A 17,155-nucleotide genomic window follows, 5' to 3' on the forward strand; every position below is an offset into this window, starting at 1 on the left:
CAGAACCACTCCTTTATTGGGGGTGTCTTGCTAATTGCCTATAATTTCCACCTGTTGTCTATTCCATTTGCACAACAGCATGTGAAATGTATTGTCAATCAGTGTTGCTTCCTAAGTGGACAGTTTGATTTCACAGAAGTGTGATTGACTTGGAGTTACATTGTGTTATTTAAGTGTTCCCTTTATTTTTTTGAGCAGTATATATATATACATATGCGTATATATACATATATATATATACACACACATATATATATATATATATATATATATACACACACATACATATATATGTATGTGTGTGTATATATATATATATATATATGTATGTGTGTGTGTATATATATATATATATGTATATACGTATATGTATATATACGCATATATATATACGTATACGTATATATACGCGTATACGTATATATACGCATATATATATATACGTATATATATGTATACGTATACATATATACGTATACATATATATACGTATACATATATATACGCATACATATATATACGCATATGTATATATATATACGTATATATATATGCGTATATATATGTATACGTATATATATATGCGTGTATGTATACGTATATATATATATATATACGTATATATATACATATATACGTATATATACATATACGTATACACGCGTATACATATATATATACGTATACACGCGTATACATATATATATACGCATATATATATATACGTATATATACACGCATATATATACATATATATACACGTATTTATATGCGTGTATATATACGTATATATATATATGCGTGTATATATACGCGTATATATATACGTATATATATATGTATACGCGTGTATACGTATATATATATGTATACGCGTATATACATACGTATATATGTATACGCGTATATACATACGTATATATGTATACGCGTATATACATACGTATATATGTATACGCGTATATACATACGTATATGTATACATACGCGTATATACATACGTATATGTATACATACGCGTATATACATACGTATATGTATACATACGCGTATATACATACGTATATATATACACACGTATATATACACGCATATATATACACACGTATATATACACGCATATATATACACACGTATATATAGACGCATATATATACACACGTATATATATACACGTATATATACACACATATATACGTATATATACACACATATATACGTATATATACACACATATATACGTATATATACACACATATATATACGTATATATACACACACACACATATATACACATATATATATATATATATATATACACATATATATATATATACACATATATATATATATACACATATATATATATATACACTATATATATACACATATACATATATATATACATATATATATATATATATATATGTATATGTGTATATGATATTTAATCGAATCAAAAACAAATCCCTCACCAACATTTCTTCAAACATTTCAACAACTTTATTAAGCCAAGTATATCATAAATAAGAAAAGTGCTTAGAAAAAAAATAAACAGGTTTAGAATTTTTTTATACAACTATGTACAGACAATGTTCTGTTACCTTGACACAAAGCGAACTATGTTCATTCAATACGCAGTGAAATAAACAGTCCTACGGCAACACACTGCATTTATTCAGTAGTCTGGGGCAGAGACCCCTCCAAACCCGAAACATGTAGATTGTGTCCTTTGTTGCATGCACTGCCAGCTCAGTGCCCTAAATTGGGGTTGGACAGCATGAGTTGGAAACCAAGAGCAAGTTACAATATCCATACTAGCATACCACTTAGAATGAAACGATTTGGTTTACTACAGTCAGTGCTTGACTTGGGCTGGAACAAACAGAAAAAGAGCTCAAGCACTGGCTGAAGTAGTTATTGCAACAGAGCCCAAACATTATCTTCTCTTGTTTATGCCATGGTGAGCCACTACACCTGTGAGAAACAGGGGAGAGGATTGGTCACTGTCAGGTAAGTAGAAGAGGAACACACAGATGAAGATAAAGGCGACAATTTGAGCATAGGCTTCGACCAGGTATTGTACTGTAAGCTTCATGCCCGTTTAAAATTAGTGGGTGTTCAGTACCGAATATAAACCAGGTTAATATTTGACAACATCACTTTTTTTTTTATTAGCATTTTGATTATACATGTATACCAATATACATATACAAATTGGGTTGTAAAATGATAGGGAGGGAGTTGACTTATGAAAGCAGTTTTTATCACCTCAAACCAGATTACATTCCCTAGTATTAAAGTCTGGATAATCAAGAACAAAACGGCACAAAAACAACAGTGAAAAAAAGTATACCTGGCAGACTAAAAACATCTTTCATTATTTCTTCCTAGAGGGGTGCAACAAGATATGTTTTCACAGAAATTAAATTCTAATTTCAAGTACAGGAAAGAAATTAGTGGAGAACAAGTTTAAAAGGTAGACTCAGCGATATGACGGAGCTGCAGAAAGTAAACAGCATAGTGGGTCAATTTCCAACTAAGAGTGTTGAAGCGTGAGGCTCAACGTCTCCACGGTTTTTGTGCCCTGGCTACCACGCTGTAACAGCGTGAATCTAACCCGTACGCACATACTGTGTGTGACTGTGTGAAATTGAAGTCTTGCATCTCGCTCATCTCAATATCTGCAGTGGTGATCGTAGCAACGTCACGAGTCTACCTTTATTAAAACCATAAGTGAAAGTAACCTTTATGGTAGTTGAACAGCACCTTTATATAAGTACAACAAAAGGAACAACAACCTGAACCTGCTCTGAACCTGCTCTGGCCATGTCCTAAATGTCACCCCATTCCCTATTGGCCCTGTTCAAAAGTAGTGCACTATGTATGGAACAGGGTGTCATTTGGGACACATTCTGTTATAATGGCCTCCATAATATCGACATGGGCAATTAAAATATAGCTGCTCTAAAATGTATACTGGAGGTGGCTAGGGTCAAAGTAAAAAAAAAAAAAAAAAATACAACAGGCTTTTTTTATTTTATGTACAGCAACGCTCACGCTTATGGCCATTGAAAATAAGGTGCTAAAATCGTTTTCTCCCCGACTCGAGTGTAGCCTTGTACTGTCATAGCTACAGTACAATAACATGGAATTCCTCTTAAAACAGAGTAATCTGAATGATGACAAACTGAAATTAAGTACATAATCAACCCCACCTCTGGTCTAAGTGATAAGCAGCAGAACTGTGGAATATTTAGCTTCATTTTCGGCAGAGGCCATTGGCAACTGATTGAAGAACGTAGACAAACCAAGCGAGTGGCCCATGAGATGGTGTAATGTCACCAGTGGCCTAAAGTACTGAGGTCTGAATCAACTGGGTTTCTTTGCAGGCCTAGAATAGATGCCTGTAAGCGGTAGACATCGAGTTTAGGAAAACCTGCTCTGGGATATATACACAAAATGTCCACCAGTCTGTTTTGAAATTAAAAAGCGTCATATCAGTCCGTCTTTAAATTAAACCATCTACGGCGGAGGGTCCGATTCATCAGTACTTATCGGTAACGCCACCCTTATGACCACATCATTGTGTCTCCCAGTCTCCCTCTAAGAATTCAAGTACTCCAATGTGGTGTCTGTTTGTTAGGATGGTTTTCTAGTTGAGGAAGCGGCGGCAGCGCCTGGCGGCACAGTTGCAGTGCAGCTTGCTGCTGTCGTCCTCGATGGGGAACTTGTAGTCGTAGGTGAGTTCCTCGCTGCGGTAGATCTTACGCAGGGCGAAGATGACGATGTGCTTGTGGCTGTCGACGAGGATGACGCGCGAGTAGCAGTTGGGCTCGCATGAGTGGTTGATGAAACGGGCGGCATTGCCGTGCATGGTGGCGTCAACTACATCAAAGTCATCAATGCGGAACATGTAACAGCCGATGCCCTGACAAGGAGATGAGAGGGTTTTAGAAGACAAAGATGAGATAGTACTTTATTAATCCGCCAAAGGGGACATTTTTTGTGCTAGCTATAAAAACAATAAATACACAACCAACGAAACACTAAAATCCACACATCATGAATGCATGTTCAAAATCTAAGTGCTCAGATTAAAATGTATCATCGCAAATGTTAAAATATATTTAGTTATTGAATGAAATGAGATGCATAGCTGTATTTTTTGCATAGCTGTATTTTCTGAAATGAAATGCATTGCTGTATTTTCTAGAATGAGATGCATTGCTGTATTTTCCTTTGTATTCAACCTAAACATCTGCAGCACAACCAGTTTCTGTTAATTGCTTATAAGACAGTATTCACTCCGTTGATTTTGTTGACCAACCTTGCTGTCATAGTATTTCTCTCTCTTGTCTGTGAGAACTGCACGGATGACATTGCCTGCGTACTCGATCACCATCTCCCCTGCCTCAATGTTCCTCTTGCAGAACAGACCACGTCCGTGAATTTCAGACCTAGGATAAGGAAAATATTTATTTTTTTAAACAGTGAAAGAGAAAAATAGTAAGTAAAAAGTATTTTCCCCCCAACAAAACAAAGTAATGATAATAATATTAGAACATTTAAAAAGTTTGTTAGTGACCTGTAAACCCCCACTGCTTCCTTGGAGGTCTTCTCCAGGTGCCTGAAGCGCATGGCCATGGGAAGCTCTGTGCTGGTGGCTCGTCTATGAGACGGGAACATGGAGGATACTGTAGGTTAGAACTTATTTCTCTCAGAAAAAAACAAATACAATTAAATTACAGCATTAATTAGCTCAATGGTAATTGTGGAGTTGTCTAACCTGGTAGATTTCAGTAGGACGTCATCGTCCTCCTCGTCACATGGCGTCGACATGATGTCAGGCAGCTGTCTGTGTTGAGACGCCAAGAAGTTGAACATGTCGAAGGTTGACTTCCTGTGAGGGGACAGAGGCAGAGAGGGAGTTAGTCACAGCTACAGTAATTTAATGTTCTAAATGTTGGGGATGTAGAATTCAGGTTACAACATAGAAATTCAGATTCAATTACATAAGCTTAAAAATGAGAATCGCCTCTACATTCCAATAAGAGAAAGTTATGGAGATCTTATAGCAAGATGGCTCAGACATCAACATGCCTATTTTAACCACAGACATCAGTGCTTGGTTCTTACCGCGAGTAGACCTCAGCGCGGGCGCAACCGCTGGGGTTGATGGGCAGCTCATCGTCAGGGGTGTCGGAGTGGTGGAAGCGGAAGCGGTGTTGTTTACAGCTGGCGGCACCCTGCAGCTGCTCCAGTAGGAAGATGACAGCATCGTGGAGTAGGCCCATAACCCGCGCCCCGATCACCCCGCCCAGGGGCAACGCCTTCAGATGGAACCCTGCTCGGGCCTCCAGGACGCCGTCGATCACCGCTCGCCACGCCACTGAGGGAGCGAGAGGAGAGAAAAAAGGAGGATATAAATAACAAAATGCTATACTACATAGGGTCGGTTTAGTGGACACACATTAAGCCTAGTCCTGAACTTAAAAGCCAGTTCAACAGATTCTGCATAGAAAACGCTTTTACATACAAACAGGAATAGCTACAGTGGCGTGCGAAAGTATTTACCCCCTTGGCATTTTTCCTATTTTGTTGCCTTACAACCTGGAATAAAAATGTATTTTTTTGGGGGGGGGGTTGTATCATTTGATTTACACAACATGCCTACCCCTTTGAAGATGCAACATTTTTTGGGGGGGTGAAACAAACAAGAAAGACAAAAAACAGAACTTGAGTGTGCATAACTATTCACCCCCAATATTTTTTAGAGACACCTTTTGCAGCAATTACTGTTAAGTTCATGTTTTAAGTATCCCTATATTTCTGTTATTACGGGGCTATCACTCAGTCAAGAGTGCGGCTGCGCAGGAAGTTAGTTCGTGGATGGACCTAGCCGTGAGTGTAATGGCTACCTTGTAATGTACAGTATACAGTATAGTAAACTTTGTTAAACTGGAACCTTGTCTTTGTGTCATTTCGAGTTAACATTGGTAGCAGAGGATGGCTAATAACTACAATGTGCCACCTCGCTTCGACGAGAAGAGGTCGTACGAAAGTTGGAAAAATGAACTTGGAATCTGGACACGAGTTACTAATCTGGACGCGAAAAAGCAAGCACTTGCGGTGGTATTATCGCTCGAGGGAAGAGCGAGAGATACAGCACTGGAAATATCCGTTGAGGATTTGAACAATGATGATGGTATGGGAACTTTGATCAGAGCACTGGATTCTGTATTTCTTAAAGAAGAGAAAGACCGTGCCTACGAGGCATATTCAAACGTTGACAGTGTTTCGAGAGATATTTCGGTTGCAATGACGGACTACATCATTGATTTCGAACAAAGGTACAATAGGATGCGCAAGTACGACATGGTTCTCCCGGATGCAGTGTTAGCTTTCAAGTTGCTAGATACTGCCTGTCTAGATGGTAGGGAGAAACAGTTGGCTTTGACTGCTTGTACTGTACTGACTTTTGCATCAATGAAGTCGGCACTAAAAATAATTTTTGGTGAAAAGACGTCTGTCGCGCCGTTAACAGATGGAATGCAAGCGAGTGACGGAGCATATTACACTGAGCAGTAGAGAAAAGGCGCCAAAAAGTCACGTTCTCAAGACAACCTGAAGAGGGCGCCATTTCCCGGAACAAATCCACTGGACAAATATGGAAGGAGATCAAAATGTGCTGTTTGTCAAAGCACTTACCATTGGGTTAAAGACTGTCCTCATAAAAATGAACAAGTTAAACTAACAGAGGAAAATGTAAACACAGATATAGAGCAGTGTAACATTACACTGTTTTCAAATGAATCTGCTTCTGATACTGAGATTTTTATAGTTGAATCCTTAGGATCTGCGGTGATTGATACTGCATGTACACGGACAGTGTGTGGTGCAAAATGGCTTGATAGCTATGTTAGTGAACTAAATATGAAAGAAGTACAAAATATGATTGACACACCAAGCAACAGAGCTTTCAAATTTGGAGATGGGAGAATTGTCCATTCTACCAAGAGAGTTAAGATACCAGCAAAAATTGGTCAGACTAAGTGTCACATTGAAACAGAGGTGGTCCCTACAGATGTCCCCTTACTATTAAGCAAAGCTTCCCTCAAGAAGGCAGGGGCTGTACTAGACATAGAAAATGACAAGGCAGTGATGTTTTAACAACCAGTGACTCTTGAACTTACTACCTCAGGCCACTATTGTGTAAACATTTTAGACAAAGACATCACACAGAGTCCATGCAAAAATAAGATACGGACGGACACAGAGCACATGGAGATTCTGACAGTCACAGAGAACATGAACACAAAAGAAAAACACAAAGTATTGTTAAAGCTTCACAAACAGTTTGGACATGCTACAGTTGACAGACTTCAGAAGTTACTCAGCAGTTCAGGGAATAATGATGATGAGAGTATTTCCATTCTACAGCAGATAGTTAACAATTGTGAGACATGTCAAAAATACAGTAAACCTAAGCACAAACCAGCTGTTGGTTTGCCACTAGCTTCCAAGTACAATGAAACAGTGGCTGTAGATCTACATGAGTTAGCACCAAGTGTGTGGTACCTTCACATAATCGACCACTTCACACGCTTCAGCGCTGGAAGCATTGTGAATACAAAGAAACCCAGTGACATCGTCAGGCACTTCATGCATTCCTGGGTAAGTGTGCATGGCCCTCCCCAGAAATTGTACAGTGACAATGGGAGGAGAATTCAATAATAATGAAATAAGAGAAATGGCAGAGAAATTCAACATGGAAGTAAAGACAACTGCTGCATACAGTCCATGGAGCAATGGACTTCTGGAGAGACATAATCAAACACTCACAGAGATCATGCTGAAAGTGAAGCAAGACAATGGATGTGACTGGAACACAGCCCTAGATTGGGCTTTGATGGCAAAAAACTCAATGCACAATGTTCATGGTTACAGCCCATACCAACTAGTGTTCGGGCAGAACCCTAATCTTCCCTCTGTACTGGTTGACAAGCCACCAGCACTAGAAGGGACCAGTGTGAGTGCATGGGTGGGACAGCACCTGTCAGCACTACATGCAGCGAGAAAAGCGTTCACTGAAGCAGAGTGCTCAGAAAGAATTCGCAGGGCTCTGCGTAAACAGCTACGACCCACCGATGAGAAGTACGAAACTGGAAACAAAGTGTACTACAAACGAGTTGACTGTCAAGAGTGGAAGGGACCGGGAGTAGTCATTGGCCAAGATGGTGTGGTGATATTTGTGAGGCACGGAGGCATCATTGTCAGGGTGCATCACTCAAGATTGCGGAAAGTAAATGATCAACAAGATAGAGGGGCTGTTGCTGAGAATCATCCTAATGAAAAGGAGACAGTAACAGACACAAACCTACCAGATGTCATATCCAATGATATGGACACTGAAACTGACACAGGAAATGGAGCAGAGACCTTCAAACATGCCACAGATAATACTGTTGAGCGTTCAAATGAGGAAAACATTCAACAACAGCCACATGTGTTAAGACAACATGGATGTTCCAATCTGAAAACTGGACAAACTGTTAAATACATGGACAGAGAAAGTGGTATTCCACATACAGCAACCGTCATTGGACGAGCAGGAAAAGCCAAAGGAAAACACCAGAACTGGTACAACTTGCAGTACTCTGAACCAGTTACACTTTCTGGTACAACAGGGTCAGCTGACCTGTCACTTGTAGATCATCTCAGAATTGAACCAATGGAAAATCGAGAAAAACAGAATGACATTCAAAATGATGATGTACTTGAAACAAAGGACGTGTCATTTGACTCAGCTAAGCTAGATGAGCTCAGTAATTGGAGGAAAAATGGAGTGTTTGAGGAAGTTACAGACATTGGCCAAAAATGTGTCTCAACAAGGTGGGTGTGTACCCTTAGAGTCCTTAACTGGAATAGTGCCTAAAGCACGTCTAGTGGCTAGAGGTTTTGAGTAGCTGGCTGCTAAACAACTCCCAAAAGACTCACCGACATGCGCCTCAGAGTCACTCAGATTGCTGATGTCCGTGATCTGCCAGAAAAAATGGAAACTTAATTCCATAGACATCAAATCTGCATTTTTGCAGGGAACAGAGCTGTCAAGGGACATTCACATCCGACCTCCGCCTGAAGCTAAATGCGAAGGAACACTGTGGAAACTAAACAAGTGCTTGTATGGACTGGCAGATGCATCACTCTACTGGTACAACAAAGTCAAGGCAACAATGCTGAATACAGGTGGAAAACTGTCACAAGTGGATCCTGCAGTCTTCTATTGGCTTGATCAAGACTGCAGTGTGACTGGAGTACTTGCCTGTCATGTTGATGACTTCATCTGGGGTGGCTCACAGACCTTTGCTACAACTGTGATTCCAAACCTCAAATCTGTTTTCCAGGTTGGCCGTGAGGAGCATGATAATTTTTGTTATGTTGGCATAGAGTTTATTACAGTTGATGGGACAATACTGATGCAACAGGAGAGCTATATCAAGAATCTTCAACCCATTCACATGGATTCTTCAAGAGCCGTACAAAGGAATTCCCCTCTATGTGGAATTGAAGCTGATCAATTGAGGTCAAAGATAGGACACATTTTATGGGTTGCTAGACAGAGTAGACCTGATGTAATGTTTGATGGTTGCAACTTGGCATCTAACACAAAACACGCCACTGTACAAACCATTCATGAGGCAAACAAAGTTGTTCGTAAACTGAAATCACAACAAGTGACTTTAAAGTTTCAGCATGTTGGAAAAGATGACTCTTTGAAACTAGTTGTCTTCAGTGATGCTTCGCTAGGGAACCTTACAGATGGAGGCACACAAGGTGGACATATAATCGTCACAGAGAAAAGACTTCGTCTTGAGATTAGCAGCATCAAGGAACTTATTCAAGCACAGAGAATCCAGCGGATTCTGTGGTCGACCACAAAGGAACAGCTTGCTGACTGTCTGACTAAAAAAGGAGCATCCGGTCTTGTGCTCCTACAGGCTCTCAGTAATGGAAAGTGGCAGCTTGAGTAATACAAATAAAAACTGTCACACAACCCATTTGTAATGGGGAACTTAAATAATACTTGGACATTTAATTATGTTGTTGATGTTTAATTTGCCTTTAAAGAAAAGGGGGAGATTGTTAAGTTCATGTTTTAAGTATCCCTATATTTCTGTTATTACGAGGCTATCACTCAGTCAAGAGTGCGGCTGCGCAGGAAGTTAGTTCGTGGATGGACCTAGCCGTGAGTGTAATGGCTACCTTGTAGTGTGTTCATACAGTATAGTAAACTTTGTTAAACTGGAACCTTGTCGTTGTGTCATTTCGAGTTAACAATTACAGCTGCAAGTCTCTTGGGGTATGTCTCTATAAGCTTGGCACGTCTAACCACTGGGACTTTTGCCCATTCTTCAAGGCAAAACTGCTCCAGCTCTTTCAAGTTGGATGGGTTCCGCTGGTGTACAGCAATTTTTAAGTCATACCACAGATTCTCAATTGGATTGAGGTCTGGGCTTTGACTAGGCCATTACAAGACATTTAAATGTTTCCCCTTAAACCATTCGAGTGTTGCTTTAGCAGTATGCTTAGGGTCATTGTCCTGCTGGAAGGTGAACCTCCGTGCCAGTCTCAAATCTCTGGAAGACTGAAACAGGTTTCCCTCAAGAATTTCCTTGTATTTAGCGACATCCATCATTCCTTCAATTCTGACTAGTTTCCCCAGTCCCTGCCGATGAAAAACATCCCCACAGCATGATGCTGCCACCACCATGCTTCACTGTGGGGATGGTGTTCTCAGGGTGATGAGAGGTGTTGGGTTTGCGCCAGACATAGCGTTTTCCTTGATGGCCAAAATTATCAATTTTAGTCTCATCTGACCAGAGTACCTTCTTCCATATGTTTGGGGAGTCTTCCACATGCCTTGGGGAACACCAAACGTGTTTGCTTATTTTTTTCTTTAACCTCTCTAGGGGAGGTGGGACGCAATCGTCCCACACTATTCAACAGCCAGTGGAAAAATCAGAGCGCCAAATTTAAAACCACAAAATGTCATAATTCAAAGTTCTCAAACATAGGACTATTTTACACCATTTTATAGATGCACTTCTCCTGAATTGAACCACGTTGTTCGATTTCCAAAAAGCTTTACAGCGAAAGCAAAACAGATTATGTTAGGAGAGTACATAGACACAAATAACCACACAGCCATTTTCCAAGCAACTAGCATGCATCACAAATACCCAAAACAAAGCTAAATGCAGCACTAACCTTTGACGATCTTCATCAGATGACACTCCTAGGACATCATGTTACACAATACATGCATTTTTTGTTCGATCAAGTTCATATTTATATCTAAAAACAGAATTTTACATCGGCGCATGACATTAAGAAAATATTTTGCCTCCAAGCAGCGCTAAAATTTACAGAAATACTCGTCATAAACGTTGATAAAATATTAAACGGTCATTCAAATAATTATAGATGAACATCTCCTTTATGCTAACGCTGTGAAAGATTTCAAAATGACTTTACTGGGAAAGCACACTTTGAAAAATCTGAGTACTGCGCTCAGAAAAATACACTAGACAATACAGATAGGCACCATTTTGGAGTCATCTAAAATCATAAATTGCATTAGAAATATTCCCTTACCTTTGATGATCTTCATCAGAAGGCACTCCCAGGGATCCCAGGTCCAGAATAAATGTTTTGTTCGATAAAATCCATAATTTATGTCCAAATAGCGCCTTGTTGTTCACACGTTCAATTCAGCTACTCCAAACGTAGGAAGCACGACGAAAAGAAAAGTAAAAAAAAAAATCTATTTACGTTCGTTCAAACATGTCAAACGTTGTAAAGCATCAATCTTTAGGGCCTTTTGAACGTGAAACTTCAGTAATATTCCAACCGGACGGTTCCTGTGTCTTGAAAAACGTTTTGGAACACAGGTCCCTTCTCACATGAACGCGCGCCAATGAACTGATGGGTCTACAACTTCCCAGCCTTCTTGTTCGGTCTCTGTTCATCATAGACGCCTCAAACAACTTTCTAAAGACTGTTGACATCTTGTGGAAGCCTTAGGAACTGCAAAACCCTAACTCACTGTGTGGTCCATTGGCAATGACTTGAAAGGACTACAAGCACCAGAATTCTCACCCTCCTGGTTAGATTATTCAGGTTTTTGCCTGCCATATGAGTTCTGTTATACTCACAGACATCATTCAAACAGTTTTAGAAACTTCAGAGTGTTTTCTATCCAAATCTACTAATAATATGCATATTCCTGTTCCTGGGCCCGAGTAGTAGGCCATTTAATTTGGGTACGTTTTTCATCCGGCCGTGAAAATACTGCCCCCTACCCTAGAGAGGTTAACCCCTTGTTCTTCTTGGTTCTGTTTATTGAAAACTGAGGATCTTTGCTGTAACGTGACACTTCCTACGGCACCCATAGGCTCTCAGAACCCGGGAAAAAGCTGAATGATGTAATTCCAGCCTCTGGCTGAAAAACATTAGCGCGTTTGGATAGTGGCCGGTCAGAGTACCATCAGACTGAGGCTCGTGCACGAGGGGATCCCATGTTTTTATTTTCTCTCTTTGAACGTAAACACGCTTTCCCGGTCGGAATATTATCGCTTTTTTACGAGAAAAATGGCATAAAAATTGATTTTAAACAGCGGTTGACATGCTTCGAAGTACGGTAATGGAATATTTAGAATTTTTTTGTCACGAAATGCGTCGTGCGCGTCACCCTTCTTTACCATTCGGATAGTGTCTTGAACGCACGAACAAAACAGAGGATATTTGAACATAACTATGGATTATTTTGAACCAAACCAACATTTGTTATTAAAGTAGAAGTCCTGGGAGTGCATTCTGACGAAGAACAGCAAAGGTAATAACATTTTTCTTAAAGTAAATCTGACTTTGATGAGTGCTAAACTTGCTGGGTGTCTAAATAGCTAGCCCTGTGATGCCGGGCTATCTACTCAGAATATTGCAAAATGTGCTTTCACCGAAAAGCTATTTTAAAATCGGACATAGCGAGTGCATAGAGGAGTTCTGTATCTATAATTGTTAAAATAATTGTTATGCTTTTTGTGAACGTTTATCGTGAGTAATTTAGTAAATTCACCGGAAGTTTGCGGGGGGTATGCTAGTTCTGAACGTCACATGCTAATGTAAAAAGCTGTTTTTTGATATAAATATGAACTTGATTGAACAAAACATGCATGTATTGTATAACATAATGTCCTAGGCTTGTCATCTGATGAAGATCAAAGGTTAGTGCTGCATTTAGCTGTGGTTTGGGTTTATGTGACATTATATGCTAGCTTGAAAAATGGGTGTCTGATTATTTCTGGCTGGGTACTCTGCTGACATAATCTAATGTTTTGCTTTCGTTGTAAAGCCTTTTTGAAATCGGACAGTGTGGTTAGATTAACGAGAGTCTTGTCTTTAAAATGGTGTAAAATAGTCATATGTTTGAGAAATTGAAGTAACAGCATTTCTAAGGTATTTGAATAATGCGCCACGGGATTCAACTGGCTGTTGAGTAGGTGGTTAAGCAATGTTTTTTTTTTTTCTGGCCACTCTTCAGGGTTATCTTTGGTCTCTTTGTTGCCTCTGATTAATGCCCTTCTTGCCCGGTCCATGTGTTTTGGTGGGCGGCCCTCTCTTGGCAGGTTAGTTGTGGTGCCATATTCTTTCATTTTTTTTAATAATGATTTAAATGGTGTTCCGTGGGATGTTCAAAGTTTTGGATATTTTTTTATAACCCAACCCTGATCTGTACTTCTCCACAACTTTGTCCCTGACCTGTTTGGAGAGCTCCTTGGTCTTCATGGTGCCCCTTGCTTAGTGGTGCAGACTCTGGGGCCTTTCAGAACAGGTGTATATATACACCGAGATCATGCGACACTTCAAGTCCACCTGTGTGCAATCTAACTAATTAGGTGACTTCTGAAGGTAATTGGTTGCACCAGTTACATATGCACGCACCACTTTTGAATATTTTGAAAGTAGTACATTTTTTTTTTTATTTCACTTCACCAATTTGGACTATTTTGTGTATGTCCATTACATGAAATACAAATAAAAATAAATTTAAATTACAGGTTGTAATGCAACAAAATAGGAAAAACGCCAAGGGGGATTAATACTTTTGCAAGGCACTGTATAGCTTAAACTATATAAGTTATAGCTACTGTTTCTGTAGTTAGGCTGAGATTCTTACCCTCTATGCTGTCTGCCTGTACATGGAAGCCGTCGTCGCTGGTGATCTCAAAGCGCAGGTGGGGCTGGTTCCTGTGGGCAAACCTGGTCTTGTTCTGTTTAGGTGGCGACGTATCCTCGTCAGAGCTGAAACCTGAGGGGTTTTAAGTGTGTTAAGATAGGAAGGTTAATATTTCTTTTAAATCATAATTGAGAAATATTTATTAACATTCAGAATAAATTTCAAATATGGGAGAGTAAAGGTATGGGAGAGTAAAACCGCTCAATGCTGAGAGTAAAACCGCTCAATGCTGAGAGTAAAACCGCTCAATGCTGAGAGTAAAACCGCTCAATGCTGAATGTATACAATGTTGCCCACCTGAGTAGGGGCCCCAGTCAGAGAGATCTCCATGGCGGGCACTGACCCAGACGTGGGTTTTCCCATGGATGTCACTGCTACTCTGAGTGGTGCTGCTGCCGGGTGGACGTAGTGTGCGGTTGGGCTGACGTGCCATCTGAGGTATGGGAGGTGGTCTATAAGCCAGGACACACAGACATGGTGTTATATTAAGAGTTTAGATATCCCTATTCTACTGAAGGCTTCTAAGGGAAGACCCCCATGAAAAGGACAAAAATGAATGGGATCTTATTGGCATTGGGCCAACCATATACACAATCGCAAATACCACTCAATTGGGCTGCTGTTGGTCAAAAATATACTGCTCAAAAAAAAGGGAACACTTACAACACAATGTAACTCCAAGTCAATCACACTTCTGTGAAATCAAACTGTCCACTTAGGAAGCAACACTGATTGACAATACATTTCACATGGTGTTGTGCAAATGGAATAGACAACAGGTGGAAATTATAGGCAATTAGCAAGACACCCCCAATAAAGGAGTGGTTCTGCAGGTGGGGACCACAGACCACTTCTCAGTTCCTATGCTTCCTGGCTGATGTTTTGGTCACTTTTTAATGCTGGCGGTGCTTTCACTCTAGTGGTAGCATGAGACGGAGTCTACAACCCACACAAGTGGCTCAGGTAGTGCAGCTGTGGCAAGAAGGTTCGCTGTGTCTGTCAGCGTAGTGTCCAGAGCATGGAGGCGCTACCAGGAGACAGGCCAGTACATCAGGAGACGTGGAGGAGGCCGTAGGACGACAACAACCCAGCAGCAGGAGGAGCACTGCCAGAGCCCTGCAAAATGACCGCCAGCAGGCCATAAATGTGCATGTGTCTGCTCAAACGGTCAGAAACAGACTCCATGAGGATGGTATGAGGGCCCGACGTCCACAGGTGGGGGTTGTGCTTACAGCCCAACACCGTGCAGGACGTTTGGCATTTGCCAGAGAACACCAAGATTGGCAAATTCGCCACTGGCGCCCTGTGCTCTTCACAGATGAAAGCAGGTTCACACTGAGCACATGTGACAGACGTGACAGTCTGGAGACGCCGTGGAGAACGTTCTGCTGCCTGCAACATCCTCCAGCATGACCGGTTTGGCGGTGGGTCAGTCATGGTGTGGGGTGGCATTTCTTTGGGGGGCCGCACAGCCCTCCATGTGCTCGCCAGAGGTAGCCTGACTGCCATTAGGTAATGAGATGAGATCCTCAGACCCCTTGTGAGACCATATGCTGGTGCGGTTGGCCCTGGGTTCCTCCTAATGCAAGACAATGCTAGACCTCATGTGGCTGGAGTGTGTCAGCAGTTCCTGCAAGAGGAACGCATTGATGCTATGGACTGGCCCGCCCGTTCCCCAGACCTGAATCCAATTGAGCACATCTGGGACATCATGTCTCGCTCCATCCACCAACGCCACGTTGCACCACAGACTGTCCAGGAGTTGGCGGATGCTTTAGTCCAGGTCTGGGATCCCTCAGGAGACCATCCGCCACCTCATCAGGGGCATGCCCAGGCGTTGTAGGGAGGTCATACAGGCACGTGGAGGCCACACACACACACGCACACACACACACACACACACACTACTGAGCCTCATTTTGACTTGTTTTAAGGACATTACATCAAAGTTGGATCAGCCTGTAGTGTGGTTTTCCACTTTAATTTTGAGTGTGACTCCAAATCCAGACCTCCATGGGTTGATAAATTGGATTTCCATTGATTATTTTTGTGTGATTTTGTTGTCAGCACATTCAACTATGTAAAGAAAAAAGTATTTAATAAAATTATTTCATTCATTCAGATCTAGGATGTGTTATTTTAATGTTCCCTTTATTTTTTTGAGCAGTGTATATTGCAAGTGGAACATGTCAAATGCCGGGTGTTATAAACCAAAAATCCAAAAGGTGGTTTAGCTCCACCTGAAAGTCAGGTCTCAAGGGTGAAATCTTCAACATTTTACAAAATATTAAAACCTTGTAAAAAGTGTTTATATTTTTGTCATTTATACATATATAGGAATCATATGGACATAGATGTCTTATTTTATGCGAGTTGTCATAAGGCCTATGTTTTGTCCATTTGCCATATACGATCATAGGAAGTTGGGTTCTGAACCCAAAAGTCAGTGAACCATGTACAAATGGCATATATAACGTCGAGCTGGCCTATATACTGACCAAATGATATATCACTATGTTAAGCCTTGAATCAACCTAGAAGGTATATTTGTCATGTTTGATCATAGAAAGTCAGAATTTGTCATTGGTGTTGATTCAACATCCTTATGGATATACATTGACAATGGAACACTGTCAACTTGCAGAAGAGCATGTTCACACTGACAATATAGCATGTGTAATGGACACTATCCAATAGCAATATATTGGCAATGGACACTGTCCAACTGCAGTATAACATGTTAAGACTGGCAATGTATTATATGCATTGGATACTGTCCATTAGCAATACATTAAAATGGGAATTTACCATCATGAATTGAACATGCTCTAATATATTGCTTAAATGCCCAATTGT

At 40.6% G+C, this 17,155-nt stretch overlaps 1 protein-coding gene across 4 annotated transcripts in view; it reads right to left on the reverse strand.

The window, feature by feature from the left end:
- Positions 1 to 1,480: 1,480 nt before the first annotated feature.
- Positions 1,481 to 17,155, reverse strand: part of LOC106570121 (histone-lysine N-methyltransferase 2B) — a 96,610-nt gene continuing 80,935 nt past the window's right edge. For all 4 annotated transcript variants that reach the window (XM_014142152.2, XM_014142151.2, XM_045694603.1 and 1 more), the window contains 7 exons: positions 14,597 to 14,751; positions 14,240 to 14,371; positions 5,140 to 5,392; positions 4,790 to 4,903; positions 4,589 to 4,672; positions 4,331 to 4,460; positions 1,481 to 3,931 (listed from right to left, as the gene is read on the reverse strand). In XM_014142152.2, coding sequence (XP_013997627.2) covers positions 3,656 to 3,931; positions 4,331 to 4,460; positions 4,589 to 4,672; positions 4,790 to 4,903; positions 5,140 to 5,392; positions 14,240 to 14,371; positions 14,597 to 14,751 — 1,144 coding nt within the window. In that variant the 3' untranslated portion in view covers positions 1,481 to 3,655. The remainder of the gene's footprint in view (positions 3,932 to 4,330; positions 4,461 to 4,588; positions 4,673 to 4,789; positions 4,904 to 5,139; positions 5,393 to 14,239; positions 14,372 to 14,596; positions 14,752 to 17,155) is intronic.

The sequence above is a fragment of the Salmo salar genome, chromosome ssa14 (genome assembly GCF_905237065.1).
Source record: "Salmo salar chromosome ssa14, Ssal_v3.1, whole genome shotgun sequence".
Taxonomy (NCBI): Eukaryota; Metazoa; Chordata; class Actinopteri; order Salmoniformes; family Salmonidae; genus Salmo; species Salmo salar.